This window comes from Delphinus delphis, chromosome 15 (assembly GCF_949987515.2).
Source record: "Delphinus delphis chromosome 15, mDelDel1.2, whole genome shotgun sequence".
Taxonomy (NCBI): Eukaryota; Metazoa; Chordata; class Mammalia; order Artiodactyla; family Delphinidae; genus Delphinus; species Delphinus delphis.
The window spans coordinates 46813609-46832204 of NC_082697.1; the positions used below are offsets into that span (position 1 = coordinate 46813609).

At 49.2% G+C, this 18596-nt stretch overlaps 1 protein-coding gene across 1 annotated transcript in view; it reads right to left on the minus strand.

Annotated features, from left to right (window-relative positions):
* SLC24A3 (solute carrier family 24 member 3) overlaps positions 1-18596 on the minus strand; it is a 460336-nt gene that overhangs the window by 126537 nt on the left and 315203 nt on the right. Inside the window, exons 4-6 of the mRNA XM_060032943.1 lie at positions 4029-4103; positions 738-822; positions 290-393 (exon numbers count right to left, since the gene is read on the minus strand). Coding sequence (XP_059888926.1) covers positions 290-393; positions 738-822; positions 4029-4103 — 264 coding nt within the window. The remainder of the gene's footprint in view (positions 1-289; positions 394-737; positions 823-4028; positions 4104-18596) is intronic.

Sequence of the window (18596 nt, forward strand, 5' to 3'; positions counted from 1 at the left end):
TCTAGTTCAGTTCAGTAACATATCAAAATGAGTGTGACCCGTTCAGATTCGCAGGCTGGTTACTTATTCACATGGATTCGCGCACTCCACGACCCATCGTCACGGAGACCAAATCATGATGCCTGGGTTTCCAGTCCCGGCTGGGCCAGCCTCCTGGGGTGTGAGACCCCACGTCGCCCTGCCCAAGGCCTCTGGCCCACACGCGGGTGCACTCCAGGGAGACAGGCCCCCGCCTCACCTCCGCGCTGCCCCTCCCCCTCCCCATGCCACGTTCTGCCGCCAGTCTTACCTGCCCGGCGAAGAGCCCGCAGACGCCGATGATGCACAGGATGTTGAACACGGCGGAGCCCACGATGGTCCCCACTCCCACGTCACCCTTGGTGATGAAGACGCCTGAAACACAGACCAACATCAGCTGCCTCCTGGAGGGGCTGCACCCGAGGCGGGTGCAGGGGAGTTTCTGTAAGCGTTAGACTGTTCTCAGGATCTACAGGAAACAGCAGGGGGTTGGAGAGAGCTTGCTAATGTCTGTTGGGCCCTCTGTCCCACAGAACCATTGGTACTGGTTCTGGAACCCACTGATGCAAAGCAAAAGCATCACTTTAATAAAATAATAACAGCAACCCCAGCGGGTGGGAGGCTGGTGTTCTGCCCCTTGGGGTCTCAGGGTCCTCGTTTCCAGAGGCCCTGTCCTTCAGGGAGAGCAGGGCTGAGACGTTCCCCAGGTGGGCACCTACCTATGACCGATGTGAACAGCTCTGGAGCTGAACTGCCTGCTGCCATGAACGTGGCCCCAGCCACATCCTCGCTGAGCTGCAGGCGCTGCAGAGGAGCAAAAGCACAGGTGAGTCGGGATTTTCCTGGAACGGAGGTGACTGTGACTCCCCGGGTCCCAAGCTCAGTCCACCCTCAGCCTCCCCTTCTTCCCCAGCTCAGCCTCTCCGCCCCCCCCCCCCCCCGCCCCGCTCTGGGCCACACCTCCTCTCTGGGGCAGTATCAGGGAGGGGGCTACATGTTCCCTCCAGTTAAAGGCTCTGACAAGATCCAGGGATCCTAAGTCAAATGCCCCCGGGGCTGCACAGATAACGGGGGGATGGGCACGGGCCATGTGAGGCAAGCGGGACTTCACCTCCTTTTTTTTTTTTTTTTTTTTTTTTTGCGGTACGCGGGCCTCCCAATGCCGTGGCCCCTCCTGTTGCGGAGCACAGGCTCCGGACGCGCAGGCTCAGCGGCCATGGCTCACGGGCCCAGCCGCTCCGCGGCATGTGGGATCCTCCCGGACCAGGGCATGAACCCGTGTCCCCTGCATCGGCAGGCGGACTCTCAACCACTGCGCCACCAGGGAAGCCCCACCTCCTTTTTAAAAGCTCAGTGCCCTCTGTGCTGCAAAATATCCCTACTTAAAGAGACCCCCAAATACACATTTTTACATAAAACATTCTGATTTTTTTCATTACTATGCTGACGATTTGGGCTACATCAGGCTCCTGGTAAGCAGTTTTAAAGCCTTGAGTCTAGGAGGCTATGGAGGCTTTTGGGAGTGGGGAGGGTCACCCTCCTGAAACCCACCCCCATTCGCAATGCAGTCTTGAATCCCGGGGTAGGGGGAATATGGGGGGTGGTGAGAATGAGTACAAAGAGATGATGAGCCCCGCCAAGATAAGCTACACAATGAATGGTCCAGGTTACCCTGTTTGTTGATCCGAAAGGTGATCTGCAAGAAGACACGTGACACTGAGGCTGGGTAGTGTGGGGAGCTTTTCTGCATCCAGTCCTGATGCAGAAAGGAAGCTGCTGGCTGTCAGGAAAGAGCCAGCTCCCTCCGGGCATCCCAGCTAAGAGTCCCTGGTCCCTCTTCCCAGCGGCACCGCAGCTGCACTTCCCTCCTCAGCCATGGAGGGGCAGCATGGCCTCGGCCAAGGCCACCAGCTCGAATGACCATCAAGAGGCTGCCGCCAGAGCCCTACTGAGCCTTTTGACCTGGAAACCTGGGTTCCCTCGATCTTGACTGAAAAGCTAAACGTTGCATGTGGTTCTGAGGAGACCCTAAGATGGAGGTGCTGATACCTCAAGGTGAAAGGTGTGGCTGTGAGCGGTGCCAGGCATCCCGTCTCACCGGGCAGGTATCCTAACAGCGCTCACACTCCGTGGCTGGTTTGTCCTCTCCCTGCTGCGTCCGCTCCAGCTCGGGCATTAGCCGTGGACTCCACAGCCGGGCTGATCTCCTGTTCCTCTCACTCCTTCGTTCACTCACTTTGCTTCTTCCTCCTTCACCTCCCCGCCCCTTTCACCCCTCATTCACTTTGGCCCTGGCCACCTGGCACTGGGTGCTCAGAGTCACCCGCTGGGGGGTCTTCCTGCCTCAGGACCCTTTCCATCTATCGGAACAGCCCTCAGAAGCTTTCCCAGCTCCTTCCTGATGCCCCAGCCTGGCGTCCTCAGGGCTCCCCACACGCAGGCACGCTGAGTCCCGCCCTGGGTTCTCCAGGCTTGGTTCACCGGCTCAGACTCTTCTCGGCTTAAATATCCGTCCCTGTAAGATGTTGCCACTGAGACCGCTGCTCCCATCCTGCCCCTGCACAAGCCCTTCCCCGATCCCAAGGCCCAGCCACTCTCTCACCTCCTTTTCCCTCTGCATCTCCAGCTCCAGCGCTTCACCTGCCCCTGTGTCTCACTCTGGAGCTGCCCCGCGTCCCACGGCCCCGCGACGCTGTGTTTCACCCTGATTCCTCCCCAAGGGCTGTGCTCACAGGTGCTATGGGTCTCCTCAATGAGGAGAACGCGTTCTGACAATTGTATGTACATTTCCAGCACGAGGTCTTAACATTGCTATTAAAAAAACGTGTGGGACAGAGCGTAGTTCGCTTCGCATGAGGAGTAAACTACCAAATGGTGGATTTCAGAGGTCACAGCTGAGCCCGATTACAGGTGCTTCCGTGCTTTCTCCTCTTCTCCATCAGGCGACCCTGTGCTCACGTTCAATCACTTTGGACAAAAGGCTTCCACGCTGGCCTGCGTCCATCTCAGAGACCAGATCACCGATTTTCCTTTCCCACTTCCCACCTCCACTCCCGGCGCCTCTCCACGGTTGCTGTGGCATGACTCTCTTTTATTGCTTTAAGTACACAAAACTAACAGACTTCAGAACGTGGAAGAAACTGCTTCAGCTAGCAGTTCTCGAAGCGTGTCTTCCAGACCAGCAGTCTCCACATCACCTGGGAACTTAATAGAAATGCTACTTCTGTTCCCCACTGTCCCCCAAGACCCAGTGAATTGTACACTGGGGGGAAGGGAGGGAAGAAAGGGAGGGTCAGCCCAGGCTGAAGGCTACGTGAAGGAGCAGGTGCTCTGGATGGACAGGAAGTGCATCTGGGGAAGAGACCCCTTCTGCAAAGGGGATTCTGAATTAAAAATAAAATAGAACGCTTCCAGATAAAGCAAACTACATTTCAAACCAGAAAAAGAGATGAAAGAAGCAAGAGAATGAAAGAGTTCTAGATATGCTAAGTGTTTTCAGATGAAAGGGGTGTAACTTGGTGTTCAGCCTGGCGTTCACCGGGCTGATTTCCTGGTCTCTGTGGCCAGTTCTTTCATCGCCTTGCCTTTCAGGCCTCTGCCTGGAGCGTCTCTGCACATACACAGAGAGGAAGGGCAGTGGAGGTATGGCTGAAGACTTCTCACTCTGTGAGGACCCCACGAATCAAATCATGAGGGAGGGTTACGGCAGCGGCAGAAGGAAAGGGCAGTGAGGAGTGGAGAAAGGAAGAGCCAGGCTTAGAAAGCAGGAGCAGAACACAGGCAGTACCTTGAGTTACGCCCAATGGGGCAGGGACCACTGGCCGTGAGGGTTAAAGCCCAACTGTGGATCTGCACACTGAAACTCTAAGCAGATTGGAGATGTGTTTGCACTAATACTGCCCATGGCTCTGAAGCATGCTGGTGCCTGGCCTTCCCACCCCAGCTGCATGGAGGGCTCCCCAGGACCTCAGTGGGGGAGGATGGAGCAGTACCGGGGCTCAGACACATACCTCACAGATCTTTTCCAAGGAGGGGACAAAGAAGTCATCACACACTATCGCCAGCGCATAGAACATGTACATGGCCTGGAAGAGAGGAGGGAAGGGGTTAAAGTCAGAGTCATGACACCATGTAAAAGTCGTTGCAATGCCTGCCACCTCCCACCCTCCCACCTTGTCCACCTCCTAGGTCCCCAAACACACCACGGATGCCTGCCCCAGGGCCTTTACACGTGCTGTTCCCTCTGCCCAGAACACGTTCCCCCACATCAACTTGGCTCCGTCCTCCATGTCCTTCAGGTCCCTGGGTTAATGTCAATCAAAGCAAGGGGCCTTGGACTCCCCTCCCTTCCCTTTCTCTTCACCCCCCTTATTCTGCTTTGTTTTTCTTGACCTATTTTATGTTTGATTAATTTGTTTGTTGTCTCTTTCCCCCTCTAAAAGTCCATGAGGGTATGAACTTTATCTCATTGATCCCCAGCACTCAGCACAGGGCCTGATGCATAGTAGGTGCTCAATAAATTTATGTGCAATGAAGGAACAAATAGATGAATACTTCCTACTGAGCTTGTTCACGCTCCTGTTCCCTGCAGGACAGCCCCTGCAGTCTTGCTTCCATACCCTTGGTCAACCGTAACCAAGGCATTCCTTGGAATTCTACCTTTGGGCCACAAATCACTTCTCTACCGTAACCAACTCTATGTCTCCTCTCTAATTAATGAGATCTTATTTGCAGTCCATTGTTGGTTGACCACTCAGCATCCATCCTCCACTCCTTCCTAATAGGACCCCAGTTTTGCTCCCATGTGGAAGGTGGCTCCACCCTTTCCTCCAGGAGTAGATCACCCTGATGAGCCAATCAGGGTGCAGTATTCCGCAGGGATGGCTATTGGTTCAGGGGTGGGCACATGATCTTGGCTGGGCCAATCAGATGGCAGGAAAGGCTTTACAGTCCTTGCCACAGAGAGTGGGTCCACACCCTCCAGCTGTGGACCAGGAAGCTGGGAGTCCTGACTGCCATTGGCCAACAAATTGAGAGAACTCTGACTTGAGATGAAGTTGACCCTGAGTCAATGTAATGACGTCACTGAGCCATTGATCACATGATCCCTGAGCCACCCCCTGCCTCTGGACTTCATAGCATAACACACCGGCAAACAGGCCCATTTGATTTGGAGTTTCCCTGTTACTTGCAGCCCCAAACCTCTAATGGGCGTGGCTGCTCATCCTTCAAGTTCCAGCGTCCTCAGGAGTCACTCCTCTCTCGTATTTTGACCTCCCAGCATCTTTTCCTTTGGCTAACTGCTCTGCAGGAAGGGCCTCTATCACATACTCCACCCGCCCCACCACAGGGTATGGGCACTGGAACACGCCATTCTCCATCAGGCAGTGGTGGGTGGGCAAGAGGTCTGCAAGGGGCCGGGCAGGGGTCAACAGAGAAGCTGGGAAAGGGGGCCTCTCCCCTTGGAGATAAAAGCACCACCTGAGTCTGCAGCTGCCCTAGAGAGCCGGCCTGAGAGTGAGCTCACCCAGCAAGGAGCCGAACCAAGTGGTAAGACAGGTGGATACACACATGTGTACACACACACACACACACACACACACACACACACACGTGCCCAGTGACACCATGTGGACTCTGGGCCCAGCTCAGCCTGAAACCAACGTGGACTCTCCAATTTCATGAGCTGATAATGTGCCTTTGATACTTAAGCTGATTTGCATTTCTGTCACTTGCAGCTGTCCTTCTAGAAGCCTTCTGGAGCAACTCAAGCATGAGACGATCTTTCTGGCCTCTGACTCTTAGCTGTTGTACTCATTTAGACACTCCTCCCCCTTTATGAACTGGTTCTCTTTTTCACATCTATGTGCTTGGTCTTTTAAACCAGATTGTAAGATTCTAAAGTGCATCTTAACACTTGATTCTGTGGAAGTATCAGACAAGAGCACAGGAACATATGCAACAGGGATATTCATTCCAAAATGCTGATTATAATAAAGTATCAAAGCCTAACAAAATATACCATAGGGGATGGGTTACAGAAGTAATGATTCATCATTCAAGGAAATACTGTTAACAGGGATTATGTAAATTCATATTTAGTGACAAGGAAAGGCATTTACGATCCCTTGTTAAATAAAAAATGCTATAAAACATTGTGTACAACCTCTTTTTTGTTAAATTATCTATGTATATGAGTGCATACACATACACACACTTATATATTGATATTTGCATATAAGAGTTTGTAAGACCATAAATCAAAATAGTTTTTCCCTTGGTTGGTGTAACTCTATCTGTACTTTATAATTCCTATCCATATTTTCTGATTTGTCCACCTTGAATTTGTGTTTCTTATGTGAGTTTTGTAGGTGGTGGGAGATTTGAAAGGTCAGGACTCTTTCTTACACTTTTCTAATCTCTGGTGAGCCCTGGAAAGCCAGCCATGCCGAGAAGCCTTAAAAGAACTTCCTACTGATTGGTCTATTCATAAGCTGTACAGAGTTTTTTGCCTGTGGGGTGTTTTTTCAGTGGGGGGAGTGGAAATGTCAATTTTAAAAAAATTAGTGCTGTATTTTATAGCTCTGTGGGTGAGTCAGAATATACGTTCCCAAGTTGCAATGGACTCAAACCCTCTTTTGCCGTATGATGTGGCCGATCCCATATTATGCAGGCTTTATCATTATATTTGAAGGGACAGCCAAATGCAGTCATTGGAATCCAGAGTTACACACATCTGTGGATTAACCAAGAATTAGACAAGCTGTCCGTAGCTGACATACTCAACAGGCTAAAACCCCCAAGGCCGCTTACAAGTCCATGAACTCTCTCTCCAAGACCACGTTCCAATATTATGTGTTGATCCTGTCTCGAGGCAAGAAGCTCCAGCTAACGCATGGCAACGTCAACACCTGGATTAGGACCAGAAATGAACAGATCTGCCAGGCTCTCTGTGCTTTCAAGGGTGATGGCCGTCGAAAGCCAAGTTAGTGCCGTGCACAAGGCAGCGTGAGGTGGGGACGCCAACCCTCAGATACCCTGGGACAAAGCTCCTCTGACACCCAGGGGCCTGCCAGGCCATGGGGCTCCTTTCCAGCTGCAGAGCACCTCCTGGTATCTGAGGGCAGCATGCCACTTTGCTTACAGGAAACTCTCTTCTAACCATGTTACCCACTGGAAATCGGGTTCCCACCGGAAGAACAAACGAAACAGAATAAGATACTGATGGGGGTGCTGCGTGTGTGTTGGGGGCGGAGGGATGTGGGAACTCTGTATCCGCTGTTCAGTTATGCTGGGAACCTAAAACTGCTCTTAAAAAGGTCTACTACTAATAAAAACACAAAACCAAAACAGCATCAAGGAACAAAACAAATGGACAAAGTCAAACTTGAAGAGGCAGAGGGCCTACTGGAAGTGTGATATCGATGGTGCTGTCAATACCACTGGTCCACGTAGTTTAGAGAATGAGGCATTTGGGGATTAATTTGACCATTTCTATATTTCCAAAGGATATAATAATACCATCACTATTAATAATATTTGCCACTCTTCGTGGGGCCAGAAACTTAGGCTTGCTCCGGTCCTTCTCAAGGACTCTCTCACTCAGTTCTTCTAATTCCCATGGGAGGCAGGGCGTTACGGACCCGTCTCCCAGGCACCTCAGAGAGCATCGTAACTCATCCAAGCACCCTCTCCAGGCCTTCCCATGGGGCCCGGCTGCCGCCCACTGCAGAGGTCGTTTCTGATTTGCTACCCCATTTCCACTCTCTATTTTCAGCTCACCTACTAACAAGCTGTCTTCTCCAACCACACAGAGGGAGGGACGGTTTCAGAATCCTAGCCATCCACTTTTGGGGGCTGCCGTTTCTGAGCCACTGATGTCCTTATTTATTTATTTATTTTTAACATCTTTATTGGAGTATAATTGCTTTACAACGGTGTGTTAGTTTCTGCTTTATAACTAAGTGAATCAGCTATACATATACATATACCCCCATATCCCCTCCCTCTTGCGTCTCCCTCCCACCCTCCTTATCCCACCCCTCTAGGTGGTCACAAAGCACTGAGCTGATCTCCCTGTGCTATGTGGCTGCTTCCCACTAGCTATCTATTTTACATTTGGTAGTGTATATATGTCCATGCCACTCTCTCACTTCGTCCCAGCTTACCCTTCCCCCTCCCCATGTCCTCAAGTCCATTCTCTACGTCCATAAATATACCATTTACATACAAGTATAAATGTGATCAGCATGAATACGGGTAAACCCTCGCTACCTCTGTATTTTGAGTGAATCCCTATTTTCCTTTATAAATGAATGGACCACAACCAGTGTTGCAATAAAAATCTTTAAACATATATCCTTTTGCATTTCTAGGATAAACTTCCAGATGGGGAGTTGTTAGATGATGTTCTTTAATGTTATTATTTTTACAAGGTGCGCTACAAAACACAAGACAGATTGGAAGTCTCAAAAATGGCTGAGCTGGCCCAGTACCCTGGGGCCGCCCACATGGAAACTGGTCCACGTGGAAACTGCAGCCCGGCTACGGCAACCAGGGCAGGCCAATGCGGGCCATGTTCTAAAGATGAGTGACGGTGTCTGGAGAGGAGAGGGGCACCGAGCTTCAGCTCAAGTCTCAGACCACAGGGGCTTCTCTTCCCCAGGAGCCTAACAGGGCATCTGTACTTTGACATCGACCACGTGCTGCCACGACCACGGGCCCTGTTTCAGGTTTATGTATCTGCCTCCCTTCTCTTGAAGGGCAGCATCTGTGTCCTTCGCACCTTCCTCTCTACCCCGTTCCAAGCTTGCATAGAATGAGGGCCCCACTCACCTGGAGTGAATGGGTTCCGAGACAGGGGGTGCTCACAGAGTAGCTGGTGTCACCTTCGGAAGCTGTCAAGGGAAGTGGCCGAATAGCACGACTGGCACGGCAGCTGCTGCCAGCCATCCGCACTCTCCCAGCTGAGGCTGTCAGAGGTCAGCTGGCGAGCAGCTCGGCCTCAGACATGGGTGAGCCCCGCTGAGCCTGGCCAAGCTCAACCCAGTTCTGCTGAACCCCAGACACCCATGAGCTAAATAAATGTTTATTGTTGTATGTCACTGAGGTTTTGAGGCCATTTGTTACACAGCATTATTGTGGCAACAGGTAACAGCTACAGCCAAGGTGATAAAAAGAGCCAGAGTGAAAACAATAATAACGAGAAGTAACTTCCAAGAAATCAAACTTTCTTGTTGCTTTGAATGACAATGTATTCAGCTTTTCTAGCCTCCCTGGTACTAGCCATGCTCATGTAACACAATCTTGGGCAATGAGAATAAGGGACAGATTCAACTAAAGTCACCCTTTCTTCCTGCCTTGAACGCGGATGTGATGTCTGGAATGCCAGCAGCCATTATGTGACCATGATACAATAAGCATGACAATACACACCAACATGTTAAGAGGAGCAGAGCCCTGAGAACGCCATTCACCAGCTGATCTAATGCCAGAAACCACTTCCCTCCGTACTTCTTACTCTGTGAGAAAATGAATCCCCTATTTGCCTCAGTCACCATTAGTTGGGGTTTCTGTACTTGCAGTCATGTGCCTCCCTAACCAATATAGGGCAGAGAAGATTCATTCTGCTGGGCACGGGAGAAGGAGGTCAGAGAAGGCTTCACAGAGAAAGTGGATACTGAACTGGAATCTTGAAAGATAAATTCTATCTCATCAGGCAATTTTAAAGGTTGATTGGGACTAATAAAACTAGAGAACTTTGGTGACAATGGTTAAACCGAAAAATACCTAAGGTAACAGGAAATCGTCATGGCCTGTGGCTTAATGGAGGTGAACAGGCTCTAGCTGAAATGTCGATACACATAAGGACTTCCATACTGTGAGGGCAAATGTATCCCAACAGCATGACATTAACCCCGCTGTTTTATGTGGCATCTACAGTCAGGGATTTTCACAGACAATTTCCTGGTACTACATCATCTGCACTCGTGTTGCTCTGTCTTTAATTTCAGTGAAGGTGGTACTGGAGAAGCAATTTCCAGGGAAGATCTATAGAACTCTGGCCTTGGTGGAAATTGTTCTAAATCTCCCGGGGAATACGGTTAGAATAATAACCAAAAAAATCTACCTCCTTTCCTTCTCTGCCTTTTTCATAGCTTCAAGTGATCATATATGATTAAACTTGGTAAAAGAGTTATTTCTTTAAAAATCATTCTCCCCCCTGACAAGCTTGGTGTCCAGTGGCCCCAGGACTGACTCACATGCCCATTCTCTGTCTCTGCTACCACCACGGCCATCGTTCTGAAAGTGCTCACTTCCCTGGTGACTAGAAAGAGAAATACAGCCTCAAGCCAGACTTGGGTTCTGACCAGGAGGATCTGGGGGTGAGGGCTGCAGGGAAGAGGAAGGTAGCAGATGGCTAGGAGTGCCCCCTGGGCCTGCCATATTATTCAGGTGTTATTAATTTAGAGAACTCTACTGCCTTTCAATGGTCAGAATCTGCCTCAATTTCCTTGAAGACTTGACCCATGGGAGTTGGTGCATCAGTCCCAGCTCCCTCGCCCCCTGGGTGGGGTCCCTCCACACTGTCTGCCTGGGTTCCCACAGGTGAATTAAGCTTAAGGTGCCCATAGTGTTGTAAGCTCCGTCACTCACCTTTTATTAGCAACTGTCCCTTCTCTGTCTTACTTCCTGCATTCCAAGTGACCCCTGAATTCTTTTTTTTTTTTTTTAATATTTATTTGGCTGTACCAGGTGTTAGTTGCAGCATGCAAACTCTTAGTTGCAGCATGTGGGATCTATTTCCCTGACCAGAGATTGAACCTGGGTACCCTGCATTGGGAGCACGGAGTCTTAGCCACTGGACCACCAGGGAAGTCCCTGACCACTGAATTCTAATGCTTGTCTCAGGGTCTGCTTCTACGACAGCCCAAATTAAAACAAGAGGGAAGGGGGTTAAGGAAGACTGTGGAAGCAAAGAAACGCAGTATGAAATCAAGCTGGACGCTCTCAGACACAACTGTCTTCCCAAAGTCTAGTGGGGACAGTAGTGTATGTGCCTGGCCATGAGCTTTCCTGGCTGTAATATAAGTGCCCGACATTAGGCTTTGATCCCCTAATGGATGCCCCCATTCGGCATCCATTCCAAAGGCATCCACCTTAGCAAACACATCGCCAGCTACACAGCTAGATGAGGAGACAGGTGACCCCACCCTGGAAGTTCCCTTTTCAGAAATCCTGGGTGACCCAGATAAGCGACCACTTGAGTGGCCTTGATTTTCCCTACCTGCACCATAATTCCTGCTCTTATGTTTTAAATTCACCAGTAAAGAGCGACCCAGAGCAACCCTAGACACCCCATCCTTGACCTCAATAAAGGCAGAACCTCAGGACTGTTCTCCCTCTCTCCCTCCACCCCCTCCCCGTGACCTCACTGTGTGGCCCCGGACATGCCGTGCACCCACCAGGATCTGTGAGTAATAAACCTTGTCTTTTCAAATTTCCCTGCGGGTTGTTGCTGAGGTGTGTCCTGCAATTGTGATAGAGCCAGTGTTGAGGCTGGACCGGGGAAACGTCCACTGGAGCCGGTACTAGCAGTCCGGCCCAGGTGAGTGTATTCCCAGCCAGGGCATTGCTCTCAAAGCTGAGACCAACAGAACATGAGAACGCTCCCCCTTAGCTCCACCCCTAGTCCTTCTGTAGTTGGCATCCAAAGGTCTTTGGAACCATTTCCACCTGAAGATGATTCTCTCGCAGGGACTCAAATGCTAAAGGAATTGAGTATATGTTAATATACCTGCTCACTGGCATAAACCCTGTAACTATGTTACTTGAAGCCTCTCACGGTGCCCAGATGAAGCCCGTGGCTGACGGTGTTCTCGGAGGTCAGCACAACTGGGGTCACTGTCTCTCTCTCCTCTCTCTTCCTCCCGCCCCAGATCCCTCTCGCACAGGGTCCACTCTGAGAGTGCTTCCAGAGTCCCTGGGGACCTCATTTATTTCGCTTGGTTGTCAGTTTCTCAAGGGAGTGGGGGTGATAACTGCCATTTCTCCTCAATATCCACTAAAGGCAGGGTCTGGGGACAGGTTTCTGTAGCTGGGCTGATGTCCACGTGAGCCTTACAGGGGCTCCCTGGGGGCCGGGCACACACATGCTCCAATGACCCTCACAACAACGGCTGCAGGACGGGGCACTGGGTTAATCCCGCCTCCTCGCAGAGGGGACCAAGTTCATTAACTTGGCTCAGGTCACACAGCTACTAGGTGGCAGAGGCAAGATGTGAACCCAGCGACCCACCTCTCTACTACATGCTTCTCTCTCTCTCTGTCTATATACATATAGATAGATATAGATACAGATACAAAGATATAGGTGTGTATAGATATATATTATAAAGAGATACCTATATCTCTCAATATTTTTTGATTTTTAAAAATTTCATTTTAATTTTTTATTGTGGTAAGCACGTACAACACAATCTTTACCATTTTAACCATTTTTAAGTGTAGAGATCAATGGCATTAATTGCGTGCACATTGCTGTCCCACCATCACCACCACCCTCTTCAGATCTTTTTCATCATCCCAAAGTGAAACTGTCCCCATTAAACACTAACTCCCCATTCCCCCTCAACCCAGCCCCTGGCAACCACCTTTCTACTTTCGTAGAAAGTAGCCCTAGTGTTTCCATGAATGTGAATACTCTAGGGACCTCATATAAGGGGAATCTTACAGCATTTGGCCCTTTGTGACTAGCTTATCTCACTCAGCATAATGTCTTCAAGAGTCATACATGTTAGAGCAGGTGTCAGAATGTCCTACCTTTACAAGGCTGCGTAATATCCCCTTGTATGGATACACACGTTCTGTTTATCTATTCATCTGTCACTCGACATCTGGGTGGCTTCCACATTTGTGGCTGTTGTGAATAATGATGCTAAGAACATGGTGTGCAAATATCTGTTTGAGTCCCTGCTTGCAATGCTTTGGGGGTAGATACCCAGAAGTGGAATTGCTGGATCACGTGGTGATTCTATGTTCTAGTTTTTGAGGAACTGCCATACTATTTTCCATGGCGGCTGCACCATTTTACATCCCCACCAACTGTGTACAGGGTTCCAATTTCTCCACGTCTTCACCAACACTTGTTATTTTCTGTTTTTTGGGTGGTTTTTTTTTCATAGTAGCCATCCTACTGGGTGTGAGGTGGTATGATCAAGACACGGTTTGGGGTTTGGTTAATAAGTTCATTTTTGAAAAAGTAAATAAAATCCCCCCGAAGCCCTACTGTCAGGACGGGAGACAAGTATGACAGCGCAAGAGCAATGCTTCCCGGGTCCCCCGGCAACCCTCCCCACAGGCATGTGCACACATTTCAAGAAGTCCATTCATTCTTTCCAAAGGAAGAGTCTCCTTTGCAGAATCAGGAATGAAAACTCCCTTTCATCTATGTGGGCTTCCTTCCTTTTCAGAGTATTGCCAGCTGAAGTCTTCACTGGGCTTACACGGAACAGGCACAGATCAGGGCAGACGGAAAGGAGGACAGTCAAGGCAGGGCTGAGGGCAGGGAGTTGGTGGCGGGTTTGGGCGTCCTTGCCAGAGGCTACCGCCCAGCGCCACGGCCTCAGCTGCCCACAGGGGCCCGCAGGGTGTGGAGATGAGACACATGGATGGGGCAGGGTCTGTGGCTCACTGGACGGCGGACGCCCATCTCAGGTGGGCAGGCTGTGCTCTGCCCTGACCAACGTTGCATGAGAACATGTGCTTAGTATGGCCAGAGCTTCTGCTCTGCCAAGAGAGAAGCTGCACATCTGGACTCAGGTAACATCTCTTGATGTTGAGTAATGAGGACAGACGCTCTGCCGCCCCGACTCTCCCTTTGCTGATTCTGCTCCAGGCACACAGGTCTCCTGGCTGTTCCCTGAATGAGCTCGGCTGGCTCTGCCTCCGGACCCCTGCACTGGCTGTTCTCTCTGCCTGCTCCACTCTCTCCACAGCTGTCCACGTGGCTCCGTCCCTCGTTTCCTTCAGACTTTGTTCAAACCTCACCCTTGTGGAGCCCACTGATCCTTCAATGTGCCTCTCCTGCACGCCCCATGCCCCCACTCCTGCTTCTGACCCTGCTCCACCTCCTCTATTTTTCCATTACCCAGATCATCTTCTAGAACACCAGATAATTCTTATTATGATGCTTATTTTATTGGATGTCTCCTTCCTTAGAATGTGAGCTTCACAAGGACAGGGGTCTTTGTCTGTCTTGTCCTCTGATGTATCCCTAGTGCCCAGAACAGGGCTAGCACACAGTATGTGCTCAATAAATACTTCCTGAATGAATGGTTGAATTCAACAATTGTAAAGCACTCAGCCAACCACACGAAACCTGTCAACTGTCAGCACTGTGACCTCAGGTCGGGTCCAACTGCCCAATTCTTTGATCAGGAAAATGGAACACCAACGTGTCTGCTAAATATGTAAGCACAGCATTTTTAAAATAAATTTATTTTATTATTATTTTTTTTTTTGGCTGCGTTTGGTCTTTGTTGCTGCGCACGGGCTTTCTCTACTTGCAGCGAGTGGGGGGTACTCTTCGTTGTAGTGTGTGGGCTTTTCATTGTGATGGCTTCTCTTGTTGTGGAGCACAGGCTCTAGGCACGTGGGCTTCAGTAGTTCTGGCGCGTAGGCTCAGTAGCTGTGGCTCTCGGGCTCTAGAGCACAAGATCAGTAGTTGTGGCGCACGGGCTTAGTTGCTCTGCGGCATGTGGGATCTTCCGGGACCAGGCATCAAACCCGTGTCCGCTGCATTGGCAAGAGAATTCTTAACCACTGAGCCACCAGGGAAGTCCCTCAGCACAGTATTTGGTATGAAAGCTAAACACAGAGCTCTTCACTGGATTCTCTGTGAGCTTAAAGGAAGGGTACGGAACCTAGGTTTCAGAGAGTGAGGGAAAGGGTGTGGTAAGGCTATCTGGAGGAGTTGATGCTTATATCACATCTGAGAAGATGAACATGAGTTAGACAAGCAAAGAAACCAGGACAGAATTGACTAGGCAAGGGAACAGGATGACTAAAACATGGTGTCATAAATTAACATGGTTTGTGCTGAAAACTACAGATTATTTACTATGGCTGGAGTGCAGATTGTGAGTGAGGAAGCAGAGACACATGAGGCTGCAGAAATAGGCAAAGGTCAGTCTGGAGAGGCTCCTGTACTCTAGGCTGAGATATCTGGATGCACAGGTGCAGACCATCTGTGATGATCAGGAATCACTGTTGACTCTACTGAAAAAACCTTATGATGATGGTGATGATGAAGGTGTTTTTGATGGTGTGATGGTGGTTGTTATGGTGATGACGTTGATGTTGATGGGATGACGATGGGGACAATGATGAAGATGGTGATGGTGATGATAGTGATGGTGAGGATGATGATATGGTGATGGTGATGGTGGTGGTGGTGATGGGGTGGATGATGATGGTGACGGTGATGGTGATAGAGAGGATGGTGGTGGTGGTGGTGGTGGTGGTGGTGGTGGTGAGGATGGTGGTGATGATGATGATGGTGATGGTGACGGGGTGGATGGTGATGATGACGGTGATGGTGGTGGTGGTGGTGCTGGTGGTGAGGATGGTGATGATGACGGTGTTAGTGGGGATGGTGATGATGATGGTGATGGGGAGGATGGCAATGATGATGATGGTGGTGGTGGTGGTGGTGGGGATGGTGATGATGATGATGACAGTGATGATGATGATGGTGGTGGTGGTGAGAATGGTGATGATGACGATGACGGTGATGGTGATGGGGAGGCTGCTGCTGCTGATGATAGTGACTGTGATGTAATGATGAGGAGGACAATGATAATGATGGTGGTGATGATGAGAAAGATAATGATGCTGCTGCTGATGACAGCTAACAGTTTTTGAATATTGACCATTGAGCACATGACCACTGAGCATACTGACCATATGACTAAGCACAGAACTGCTTTAAAACTTAATCCTCTCAACTAGCCCATGAGGTAGGTTCTGCTGTTATCCCCACTTTTCAGACAGGAAATTGAGGCAGAGAGAATCTATGCCCAAGGTCACAGCACCAATACAAAACAGAAAGTGGACTTCAACCCCGTTTGTATGACTCCAACCCAAGCCAGTCATGGTTTGAACCCAAATTGCTTTCAGCAGCAAGAGAAGAGATGTGGTCTGAATGCTCTTTTCTGGAGGACTTTGAAATTCCAACATTTACTCAACTATCTGCAAGATGCTGGAACTCTTCACTTCAAGGTTGGTGAGAAACCTGCTTCTTGCCTTAAAGTTTTTATTAGTAACCCAAGCCGAGCCTTTCGAGGCAAACCACAATACAGCAGGAATTTCCATGCCAGAGTCAGAGCTAAGCTTATTGTGCAATGCGGAGCCTTTGAAAGATACCAGGCTGGTTAAAGTTATCAAGATATTTGCATTCTTGTCCTTCTGTCATTTTTTTGTTATTCTCTGTCCAAACACAGTCTTGGGAACTGGTGGGCACCACAGCTACCAGATAACATCAAACAGTGGATGGCAGGCAAATCCTGGGCAGGCAACCAGGACTTCCAAAAACAGAGTTGGCCCGAGACACGGGTGCTTCGGGTGGGCTTATCACCTGGCGCCTCTTCAAACCCATGCTCTTTAAATATTTACTCAACATTTATTTAGTGGAGAGGGGAGGAGAAACCCATCTTCCATTAATAAAAAAATGTGTATAGAAATCAAGCCTCTTGCTAATGCATTTCCACTGGTTCAGGCATAGTCAATATTCTGAAAAGTATTCTGCAAAATCTTCCCCCATTTTTTCCGTAATTGCTATCCTCTTTCAAGTTTCTTTTGCAAAAGGATTACTCTTAAGTAGGCAACTTCTTGTTGGTAAATTCAAAGTTTTAACATCCAATATTTAGGTAGTAAAACACATTAGGCATTGTTCAACTTTAAAATTTCAGCTGGTGACACTATTTACAACAGCCAAGACATGGAAACAACCTAAATGCCCATTGAATGGATGAATGGATAAAGAAGATATGGTACCTATATACAATGGAATACTACTCAGACGTAAAAGAGAACGAAATAATGCCATTTGCAGCAAACATGGTTGGACCTAGAGATGATCATACTAAGAGAAGGTAAGTCAGACAGAGGAAGACAAATACCATATGATACCATTTATATGTGGAATCTAAAATATGATACAAATGAACTTATCTAAGAAACAGAAACGATTCACAGATGTAGAGAAAAGACTTGTGGTTGCCAAGGAAGAACTGTGGTGGGGCAGGGATGGATTGGGAGTTTTGGATTAGCAGATACAAAGTATTATGTATAGGATGGATAAACAACAAGGTCCTACTGTATAGCACAGGGAACTATATTCAATATCCTGGGATAAACCATAATAGAAAAGAATATTAAAAAAAGAATATATAAATATATATGTATAACTGAATCACTTTGCCGTACAGCAAATTAACACAACATTGTAAGTCAACTATACTTCACTAAAATTTAAAAAATAATAAAATTTCAGTCGGTGGGATGATGTGAGTGCTTGCAAAGTACATGTGATAGAAATAGGCTGGCAGTAGCAAAAAGCAGGAAGATCTGTTTTATTTCTATTATAGGTGGCTGTTTGCTTCAGGTGGAGGGAATCAGCTTCTCTGTCTTCAGTTGCGTTGTGCGGGAACCTGAGTTACGCGGCACCATCTTGTTTTAGTGCTCTTGGTAGGTCAGTGACTTGAGAAGGTGTTCAGGTGGCCACCCCACAATCTAGCTTTGGGCACCCAGCTGAAAGCCATGGTGATGTGCCAGGTTGGAACCACTTCCTTAACTGCGTGTCTTTACTGTGTCCTCTTATCAGAACTGACCCAGGATCATGTGCTCCGGGAGTGGAAGGAGATTTCCCATTAGTGGTGGAGGGTGACCCTGGGTCGTCCCGCTTGTGATTGGTATAAAGCGTCAACTGGCTGGATGGCTGTGGGTAGGGGTCCAGTCTGGGGCTGTGTGTCTAAGTGGGGCTTAAACTCTGGCCTTCGTTTCGCTTAAGGTCTAGTGCAGTTAATGAAGCCGGACCAAAGCTTCCTATGACAGTACTTCAGTTTCACACTTCAATGACAAGCCACTAAAATCACTCCCAGGTGATTACTATGGACTTTTATCTAGGAGGTTCAAAACCTCTCTTGCCAGACAATTAGCTTAGCTGGGCACAGAGGGTCCTTCCCCTGGGCTGACGTGCAGGGTATTCCAAGGAATCCTTTGTACCTGGACAACAGCACGAATGACTGCTGGTCCTGGGTATCCTTCTTGTGTTCTATTCATGTGGTGTGCCCTTAGAAAGCATCAGGGCTTGGGCTTCCCTGGTGGCGCAGTGGTTGAGAGTCCGCCTGCCAATGCAGGGGACGCGGGTTCGTGCCCCGGTCCGGGAAGATCCCACATGCCGCAGAGCGGCTGGGCCCGTGAGCCATGGCCGCTGAGCCTGCGTGTCCGGAGCCTGCGCTCCGCAACGGGAGAGGCCACAGCAGTGAGGGGCCCGCGTACCGCAAAAAGAAAAAAAA